This window comes from Rutidosis leptorrhynchoides, chromosome 7, assembly GCF_046630445.1.
Source record: "Rutidosis leptorrhynchoides isolate AG116_Rl617_1_P2 chromosome 7, CSIRO_AGI_Rlap_v1, whole genome shotgun sequence".
Classification (NCBI taxonomy): Eukaryota; Viridiplantae; Streptophyta; class Magnoliopsida; order Asterales; family Asteraceae; genus Rutidosis; species Rutidosis leptorrhynchoides.
Window position 1 is genome coordinate 309,314,916 of NC_092339.1, and position 10,247 is coordinate 309,325,162.

The 10,247-nt window shown below is 33.8% G+C and overlaps 2 protein-coding genes across 2 annotated transcripts; one reads left to right on the forward strand and one right to left on the reverse strand.

Annotated features, from left to right (window-relative positions):
- The first annotated feature begins 1,583 nt into the window (after positions 1 to 1,583).
- LOC139857151 (E3 ubiquitin-protein ligase ORTHRUS 2-like) lies at positions 1,584 to 6,315 on the forward strand. Its single transcript, XM_071845878.1, has 9 exons — positions 1,584 to 2,067; positions 2,937 to 3,469; positions 3,898 to 4,023; positions 4,441 to 4,540; positions 4,654 to 4,715; positions 4,807 to 4,909; positions 5,024 to 5,168; positions 5,275 to 5,492; positions 5,581 to 6,315. Exons 1-9 carry the CDS (start codon positions 1,600 to 1,602, stop codon positions 6,067 to 6,069), a joined length of 2,244 nt encoding a protein of 747 aa, XP_071701979.1. The 5' UTR covers positions 1,584 to 1,599; the 3' UTR covers positions 6,070 to 6,315.
- Positions 6,316 to 7,012: 697 nt separating this feature from the next.
- On the reverse strand, positions 7,013 to 9,569 carry LOC139860141 (uncharacterized). The gene is made up of 5 exons (XM_071848914.1): positions 9,525 to 9,569; positions 8,238 to 8,282; positions 7,927 to 8,041; positions 7,775 to 7,845; positions 7,013 to 7,126 (listed from the first exon to the last, which is right to left on the reverse strand). Exons 1-5 carry the CDS (start codon positions 9,567 to 9,569, stop codon positions 7,013 to 7,015), a joined length of 390 nt encoding a protein of 129 aa, XP_071705015.1.
- Positions 9,570 to 10,247: the final 678 nt, after the last annotated feature.

The following is a 10,247-nucleotide window of genomic DNA, read 5'->3' on the forward strand; positions in this document are numbered from 1 at the left end:
AGGAAACAAAATCTCATCATTTTACTAAACTTATATTAAGGAACCAAGCATAAACCATAACTATAAGAATATTCAATCGATACTTTCTAAACTCTAAAACTAAGAAAATAATATATCAGGTTTATGTATGTTAACTCTATTTAGGGTGCGTTTGATAAAATCTGAATGATTTGGCGCTGAACGGTTCATATTCTGAATGGTTCAGAAACTCTGAATCTGAATGAGAACAGGGTGTTTGACAAATGTTCTGAATTGATAATCTGAATGATAAAAATTACTATTTTAACCCTAAAATTATGTATTTATATTTATTTATATTATATATTATATATAAATAAATATAAATAAATAAATCATTATAACACATCACTGTCCTCTTTTACTTTCTCTTCTTGAATACTCTTGCCTAACATCTACCCTCTTCTTTTACAGTTCACCATCTCAATACCAACAGAATCAAACAATAGTTTACACTTTACACAAATAAAATTGAAAGGTGTTATTCATATCCGTATGTCTACTCTGATCTTTATAAGATCTCAGATCGTTATAAATCAACTAACGATCTTCGTTATCATAGACGAAAACCATAGGTATTGTAAGCTTGCTTTTTCAACTTGTGTTTGGCATTGATTGTGTCTCGAAATTACAAAATAAATTTTGTCAAGTAGAGGTTCAAATGAAAGAATAAGAAAAAAAAGCCCTAATTTAAGGGATGAAGATGGGTGTACCGTTACGAGCATATATATCGTCTGTTTTTAAACTGCAATTGAGGAACTCAGCCTTTAAATGGTTGTTAAAATTTATGCATATACATCTCTATATAGCATATGTGCGTGTGTAGGTAGTATAAGAAAAAAAAAAAAAAATTAGGGTATTAAAGAAAAAAGATCCAAGTATGAATTTACATGGTGAAAGTTCAATCGACTAGGAAGAAGGGAAGAGAAGTAAGGAGAAAAGCATGAGAAATAAAATGGGTATTAAGGGAAATATGCCGTCACTGAATGGTTTAGAGAGATATTAGAAGGTGAATGGTTCAGAAGCTTTTTTCTCTCGTTCAGCACCAACCCTTGGTTCAGAGATACAAATCAAACACACTGAATACTTAATGATTCAGTGTTCAGATCTGAATGCTTCAATTCAGAAGCAAACAAACACACCCTTAGTGTGATTTCTTTTGACTTAAAGTTAACATTAAAAAAGGATTTTGAGTTTTGACCCAAAGATACAGTTCTAAAAGCAATATTTTCCACTTCAGGACCCACAAAAAAAGAAGAGGGAAAATTCAAACCCAAAACCCAATTCAATATTTTCAATTTCCCCAAAATTCCTAAAAAATGCTAAAATCACACCCTCTATAAAGACTTTTTTTTTTTTTTTTTTTTTTTTTTTTTTTTGAAAGGCAATGTTAGTGGTTAGAAGTTAATTCACGAAAATCCCCCCGAGACTCGAACCCTGGTCTCCTCGAACACCATGTTAACATGGTGACCAATGAGGCAAAGCCCCATTGGCTACCCTCTATAAAGACTATCTCTATCCACATCCTCAATTCACAGTTATCTATACATACACATCATCTGTCTCTATATCTCTTCAAAAATGGCTAACGGTAACGATCTCCCTTGCGACGGCGAAGGATGTTGTATGATCTGCAAAATCAATCCACCGGAAGAGGAAAAGATCACGTGCAAAACATGTGTCACTCCTTGGCATCTCGATTGTTTATCAGCACGTCCTCAAACCCTAGCTGATGCAGCACAATGGGAGTGTCCTGACTGTACTAATCTCGTTTCTGCTACCGCACCGTCGTCATCCGTCGCATCGGGATCTGAACCGTCCGCCGCACTAATTACGGCGATTCGCGCCATTGAATCTGATGCATCGCTTTCCGATCAAGAGAAAGCTAAGCGACGTCAGCAATTGATGAGCGGTGGAACTTCCGGTGACGGTGATAAACCGGCCGATGAGAAGAAGGAGACCGTTGGCGGCGGTCACGATGTTCTGAAGCTTCTTAGCGGCAGCTTTAACTGCTCGTTTTGTATGCAGTTACCGGAGAGACCAGTCACGGTACAATTTTTTTTCTTTTTAAAAATAATAATAATTAATTCGAATTAATTAATAATTTGTGCTCATTGCTACTTAATTTATGAAAGATGCTATTAGAATTGTGTAATTTGTTTGTATGCTTCTATCTTTTTGTAGTTGTATGGTTCATTTTTATCATTTTATGTGATTGTACTTAACATTTGAGCAGTTGTATGTAAAATTTGTATTTATGTGATTAAAATCCATAAGCATTGATTCAACGACATCGCTTTCATCTTGTGTGTTGGGGCTGAGGGTTAGGTCATGGGTTCGAGGTTGGCTTTGACCATCCTATTAATTAATCTGCATGATATATGGATATCCAGATTGACCTTAGGGGGTTTTCTTCCGAATCCATTTAGGATTTAAATGGTCTGCCTGCCCCTCGGGATGGTTAAAGGATCGGGTTCTTGTAATGCGATTCGGGTTTCCTCCCGAACGCGTGTGTGTCCAAATGATGAGTGTCGTTCAAATAAATGATATACTGATAAAAAGTTTGCCGTTCAAAAAAAAAGCCATAAGGTAAAGCTATTTTAACTAGGGTTGATTGAACAGTTTGTGAACCTTATTTAATTTGAATTTGTTAAAACACTCATGTTTGCTTAACAAAATCACACGAGCAAACTTATATTGTTAATCAATAAAATATATGTCATCTCTTTGTTAACACGTTCATGTTCATACATTTTGATTAGTTAATTCACATACAATTGCATGAGTATGAAAGTTATTGGCTTGAAGTAAAGTAAATGCATCTGTATAAAGATATAAAGATGAAATATTGTGTAAATGTGTAATTAACATATCTGTCTGTATGATATCTTACCTAAGATTGACCGTTTAAATAACAGACGCCATGCGGTCACAACTTTTGCTTGAAGTGCTTTGAGAAATGGGTTGGTCAGGGGAAGCGAACATGTGCCATCTGCCGGACTTCGATCCCTCCTAAAATGGCAAGCAATCCTAGAATCAATTCATCACTTGTAATTGCGATTAGGATGGCGAAGATGACGAAATCAAATGCTGGTTCTGGACCACCTAAAGCGTACCATTCTGTTTTGAACCAAAACAAACCAGACAAAGCGTATACCACTGAACGGGCTAAGAAGACTGGGAAGGCTAATGCGTGCAGTGGAAAGATATTTGTGACGGTCCCACCTGATCATTTTGGCCCGATTACTGCTGAGAATGATCCGGAACGGGGAATGGGAGTTTTAGTTGGAGAAACATGGGAGGATCGTATGGAGTGTAGACAGTGGGGTGCTCATTTACCTCATGTTGCTGGGATTTGTGGGCAGTCTGAATATGGTGCTCAATCTGTTGCACTCTCTGGAGGATATGAAGATGATGAAGATCATGGAGAATGGTTTCTCTACACTGGAAGGTATATTATAATTCTGATCTGAATTTTGTTTGATTATGAGCTTAATGATAGTGTTTGTCAATTGTTGATTTTATGCCAAACCTGCTATATGTTGCGATCCTGTAATGTTAAACTTTTACAACCTCTTTTGACTTCAATTTTGTATTTTGAGTTTGAAGTAATACTATTTTTTATTGATACTGGCCTCATATGATACATACAGAGTATTTTTCGTTTTTATTAAATCAATAAATGAATATATATTTTTGGTAAGGCACAAAATTATTACAAGAACTTTAAAAAAAGATATGTTAAATGGAGATGCTGTTTATGCTATGTTGTGCGCTATATGCTGAGTTGAAACTTTTTGAATTTATTATCTAGGGATAACTATGTATATGGTATATATTATTGTGTTTACTATATTCTTTTGCGTTTGTTGCCGACAGTGGTGGAAGGGACCTGAGTGGAAATAAAAGAACCAACAAGACACAGTCATTTGATCAGAAGTTTGATAAATCTAATGAAGCTTTACGTGTTAGTTGCAAAAAGGGATACCCAGTACGTGTTGTGAGGTATGTTTATATATCATGTCTTCTTGATGATCTCATAAAAATCTAATTGTCAATTCCAATATTTTCATAGTTCGAATTGTTTAACTATTCTATCTGATTGAATGTTTCGTTTATTGTAAATTATTTTACTCAATTGATTACTATTGTTTCTTTCTATTTCTGTACTCAAGAACATGAATCATGAATGACAGCTAAATTTACAGTCTTTAAATGTCTGATATTTCTTATGTGTTGGTTATATTTGGTAGAGATAATACAATCTTATAAAAACTAAAAAAAGGAAATTTCTTAGTGAAGATAAGTCGTCTTGTTTGCGTCATCATTTATTTTTCTTTGATTTAGTGTCAGATTTATTTGTTCCATTATATGGTATGTATCAATAGATATATTGAATAAATCTTTAATAAAAACTAACAGGTCTCACAAAGAGAAACGTTCAGCATATGCACCTGAACAAGGAGTCCGGTATGATGGGGTATACAGGATTGAAAAATGCTGGAGGAAACCTGGAATACAAGTAAGATATCACCTTATATTTAAATTTAAATAATATGGACTTTTTATAACAGTGTATTTTATTTTATATCCTTTTTTACAAATAATGGTATCTGACATTTAGATTTAAAATAGGGGTACAAGGTATGCCGGTATCTGTTTGTTCGTTGTGATAATGACCCTGCTCCATGGACAAGGTTTGTTTTTTACTAAGTCCTCGAGTTGTATCTTATATCATTCAAAATTTGTAAATGTATTTCAATTTTTGTCATAATCACAATTTGGCAGTGACGAAACTGGTGACCGTCCGAGGCCTTTTCCTGTCATTAAAGAGCTTAAAGAAGCAACTGATGTAACGGAGAGGAAATCTCCCCCTTCTTGGGACTTTGATGTAAGATACATCTTTGTTTTCGTGCATATTTATGTGATTATGATCTATGGTTGCATTAGAAATTGGTTATTATATTATTGTATTTTTTAAACTTTTATATTAATATTCATATAGGAGGAGAAAGCTTGTTGGTTGTGGAAAATTCCACCACCTGAAAGTAGAAGGCAAGCAGACACTGTAGAAGTTGGGGATGGCAAAGCTCCAAGGATCGTTCGCCGTAAGACACACATGATGTCTGTGAGCGAAAGGCTTCTGAAAGGTCAGTTTTTAAAGCTGTTTTGAGTGCTATAAGTTAAATCTTTTAACAGTCAGTTTGCACACATTTTCTATATAAAGATTAATTTGATGAAGCATTTCTGGTGCAGAGTTTTGTTGTCTCATCTGCAAGAAAGTGATGAATGAACCACTTACTACTCCTTGTGCCCACAATTTCTGCAAGTCTTGTTTGCAGGATGCTTTTGTTGGTCAAACTTTTATTAAGGAGAGGAACTGTGAAGGTAGACGTACATTAAGGGCACAAAAGAACATCATGAAATGCCCTTCCTGTACTAATGACATTTCTGAATACCTTCAGAATCCTCAGGTATATCTAATTGTTGGATTATTATTTAAAAAAATTCATTTGTATAATCTTCATTTTAATTTTTTTATTTATTATATTGTTTTGACAGGTGAATAGAGAATTGATGAGTGTGATTGAATCACTTCAGAGTCAGACCAAAGAAGCGGAAGATACCACAGTTTCTGAAGAAGAAACGTTGAATGCAGATGAGAAAAATGATGATGTTAAAAAGGATGACAATGATGAAAAGCTTGAGGCTGAAGTAAAAGATTTAAATTCTAAGGTTGATGAAAAATCTGATTCTGTCAAGGAAGTTGTTAAGGAAGGTGATATAAAAGAAACTGTTGCTAAAGCTTCACCTAAAGCTAACAAGAAACGTAAAGTACGTGACGAGACTGAAATCTTGAAGGGTGATGAGACTAATGATACTGGTGATGAAAATAAGGATGGAAATGTAAAGCCAGAAGTGACTGAAAGTAAAGATTCGGGGGCTGATAATGTGGCGAAGGGAGGTAAGAAGGGTTCGAAAAAGCAGAAGAAAGATGGTGATGGAAAATGTGCGTCACCAGGAGCTAGGACCAGAAGCAACAAGGCTTAGCGAGTGGTGGTTGATGACTTGGCATGATTGTTTGCAATGAATTATATGAATATGATAGCCTTTTTTATGTTGCAAATTGATAGCAGCAATTTTTGGAAACTATGGTATGTTTAGGCCTGTTGGTGACCTTATGGTTTACTTTTAATGCCTGTGATGTTTAAAGGCACATAGATTTTATTGCTATTTTGGTAAATGGTAACAATCATGAAAGTCATGACTATATATTTAGTTAAATTCCTATGATATTTGGTGGCTTATTTATCCTTGTTTTGAATCTTTACTTTTTAGAGCAACATACAAGTTTTTATTTTAATTTTTTTTTTCAGGAATGGCAAATTGGCAATGAGAATTGAATCTTTGTTTAAAAACTATCTTTACAACGTGTACATTTTTAAGAAGCTAAGGTTTTGAAAAGTTATCTTTTTCCGTAGTATTTAGCTTCCGTGTAAGCAAAAGCTGCTTAAAATGAGAGTCAACTAAAATGGTAAAGGTTTTCTACTTTTCTTCATTGAAGATGGTAAGTAGATGGACATGTTGCCAAAACAATTATAGCTCCCCTGAAGAAGCTAATCTAATGTTTCATATTGTTGCTAGTTGTATTGTTTTGATGAATGCAAATTAGGATACTAAAAGATACATGTTTTTGAACGTTTAATGAAATAATTGTTGAGTTGTTCTTGATATTTATTCATACAAAGAGTACCTAATATAATTTAATACAAGAAACTTGATGGCTTTGCAAGACAATTCTTCATCGGGATCGACGTTTGTATCTAAACAGTTAAACACAATGAACAAGAGTACAAGACAGAACTTGATCTAAAATACATTAAGTTTAGTGCTTTCTGTAGCTAAAATGTACCTACACTGTTTATTTATGACAATAACTGTACCAATTGTGGGGATATACAACTATTGCAAGCATATACTAACTTCATAGTTCTCAAAACTTTTGTTGCTCTAGTTTTTGTATCAAAACTGCCTTTTCATCTTCAGATAAAGCATTAAATGTGAACACTGATTTGTCTCCAATATCATCCTGAATAAAAACATCAGCCTATTCAGATAAACGCTTCAATTTAGAATGAGTTGCATATTGGTAATGAAATCTACCTTAATAGGCTGAGTGAACTTTCTTGCTGCAAATATCGTAAAGAGGGCCATCCACACACCAAGCAGACCGAGTTTTACTCCGGTCCAGAAACAAACACCGGTTCTACTTATAATCTTCCTTTCATGATTATATTAGTTCTTGTTACCCAAACGTTTTTATCTTGTTTGACTCAAAATCGACAAACTAAATGATCACCTACTCCTAATAAACCATTGCTTCGTTTAGCAGTTTCAACATTACATTGATACTTGCTACTTTAACATCAAATTAGCTCAACTAATTAAAGGGATCACTTCTGAAAGAGGTAATGAAAGTTTAAAGGTAACACAAGGTCATCTGCATATTAAAGGGACTCTGATTGTGGGTTCAACTTTGCTATAAATAAAGTACCATAAACTGAAAAACTCGATGTGGGTAACCAAATTTCTACCTACTATCTTACCATTTTTTAACAAACTTGAACTTTCACTTCTTTTATTAGCAAATCGAACGTACAGTTCCATTAATATGCAAATGAACCCGTGTTACCATTATTACTTTGAGCTTTTTTGGAACTTTTTAATTAACTTCATATGATCAAAACTTAATTACCAGGTGCCCTAGAAGAACCGAAGGGATGATAAATGTCAGCATTCCAGCCTCCAACTTGCCATAGCAAAGTCCTGTTTTTTTAATATAAAAAAATTCAAACAATCTGATACAATTATCTTTCATTTATTTTCATTAACAATTAGAAAAATAACCTTCTTTGAAAACAAGCCCACTTAACGCTGCAAACAATGGCCCAACGAACCAAACAGCAACCGGATGATCAACAACATATTGTACCAAACTCTCTTCAGCAGGTTGACAAATTAGCTGCAACAGATCCAACAACACCAAGAGCCCATAACGCTTGAAGTGTCCTTTTAATCTCAGTTACATAAATATGAATCAAAACTAATGATAACCCTAATCCACCAGCACCAACTGCATACAATATATCTATATATCATTTTAGTAAATTTGTAAACAAGAAATCATCAGATAAAAAAGCTGTTGATGAAGCAAGTACAAATGATGCTGCAGTTGTTACTAATCCTGATCTGTATGAAATCACCTGTAACAACAATAAAATATTATCATATGTTTATGGAATTAACGGTGATATGGTAAACACGGATTAAGATTAATCTGAATTTGACAGGAGTTTATGAACCTTTATTTGAGAGATGATTTCCGCAAAGTTGTTTATGATCTACGAGTAATAAAAGATATCAAATGAGTAGTTATTTATGTCTATTTTAGAAGGGAAGGTTGTTATGTGAGTGTGCTGACGTGTCACACGTACTATTTATGTGTGTGACAAACTTTTCGAATAAAAATGGCTAACGTGGCGTGCTCCATTGTGTGCACATTGGCAAACGAATTGGGCTTATGTGACACGGACTGTTTGTTGAATGCTCGTAGTGAAGGGCTTAGGTATGAGACTGCCTAATACTTATCAAGTGTTTCTTGCCGGTCATCCAGGTAGTGGGTCGGAAGATAGGAGACGACATTATGTTAAATACTTGATAACTTGCTCTTCTCATGATAATCCTTTTATACTATGTTTTTCAATGACTTGCTCTTTTTATGATAATGCTTTTTATACTATGTTTTCCAGACATGATCTCCTTATCTATTTCCCTCCGGAATACCGAAGACAAACAAAATTTTCATATATTTTCATCTATTTTAATTTTGGATGCGATTCGTAGGGTGCATTTTTAAGTGCTCTCGGTTTGATAATGCTAAGTGGCATAAGTACATTGTCAAACTATTATTCCTAGAATAGGAGCTCTAACTAGTTGCTAAAGAACATTTGTTGTGCAATTGTTAAATGTTGTAGAGTTGTAGAAGGAATTATGGTGTTATGAAAATCAGTGGAGAATGTATGTACATGGAAGAGGGGTCCTTTTACTCCATTAAATAGTAATTTTTTCATGAAAGTAAATAGCCATTTTTTAGAAAAATAAATTTATAAAGTATCACTCAAGTTGTATAAGATCTCAATAAGTTTTGATCTTAGGATCGCCACTGCCACTGATGACAATGTTGTAAGTGGTAAATGTTGTGTTGTGAAATTGTGGAGTGTTGTGAGTGATATGGTAATACATAAATGGTAGTTAGGTAAAGTAATACTTCATCTGTCGCAGAATAAGTGTCCACCTTATTATTTATATTTGTTCCAAAATAATTGTCTACTTGCAAAAAATAACTACTCCATACTAAATATCATTAAACTTCTCATTTACTCTCATTTTACCCTCATTCATTATTCTTAATTATCTATTTCTTAAATACATTCAGTCAAACTTACCTTGAATATAAGACTACTTGTATCGGCCAAAACAAATGCCACCATGTGCACATGTGGCACTAAACAAACGCCAACTTCATCAAGTATCAAGCGTGTCTTCGAGGCGTTTTCATGGCTTCAGTTCGATTCCAACGAGTTAAGAAACGCACGTTTCTTGTTTATTTTATTTTTTTGTTAATTTAAAAATATTATTTTTATTCCGTTTTAATATTTAACCCAATTATATTATTAACACATCATCACAATACTCCTAACCAACACAAAAAAGAAACATTACCACTACTCCACTCAATAAAGAAACACGTCATACTCATTCAAAAAATGCAAAAAGGCAAGTGACACGAGAAAGAAACGTCTTAACTAATACAAGTGGTCTAAGAACACAAATGACATTCATCCAACACATCTTAAATCCTAGAAAAATTTAGGGGTACATTTAAAATGGAACGGAGAGAATAATAATAATGTATTTCAAATAATTTTGTGGTTGGTTGATCATCGTTGTCTTCCTGTTGTTTTTATAACGCTCACAACTAAGAGTTGTGCTGTGCTTGCGTAAAGGCAAGTTTTACTAGTTGTTTCCACATAATGATAATGTCATTGTTAACACATAACAGATGGTCTTAGGTTATTGTTAGTGTGCTTAAAAATATTGTGCAATTCATTATCCGTTATTTAAAAGTTAAATATAGTCTATATGTACAGATTTTAAACACGTTAAGA

Excerpts from the sequence above, each read along its gene's own strand:
- LOC139857151 (XM_071845878.1), top strand. The coding sequence starts at position 1,600 with ATGGCTAACGGTAACGATCTCCCTTGCGACGGCGAAGGATGTTGTATG. Across the intron at positions 4,024-4,440 it reads TACCCAGTACGTGTTGTGAG|GTCTCACAAAGAGAAACGTT; the intron begins GTATGTTTATAT and ends AAAAACTAACAG. Across the intron at positions 5,169-5,274 it reads GAGCGAAAGGCTTCTGAAAG|AGTTTTGTTGTCTCATCTGC; the intron begins GTCAGTTTTTAA and ends TTTCTGGTGCAG.
- LOC139860141 (XM_071848914.1), bottom strand. The coding sequence starts at position 9,569 with ATGGTGGCATTTGTTTTGGCCGATACAAGTAGTCTTATATTCAAG. Across the intron at positions 8,042-8,237 it reads TAACAACTGCAGCATCATTT|CTAATTTGTCAACCTGCTGA; the intron begins GTACTTGCTTCA and ends GATCTGTTGCAG. Across the intron at positions 7,846-7,926 it reads TGGGCTTGTTTTCAAAGAAG|GACTTTGCTATGGCAAGTTG; the intron begins GTTATTTTTCTA and ends TTAAAAAAACAG.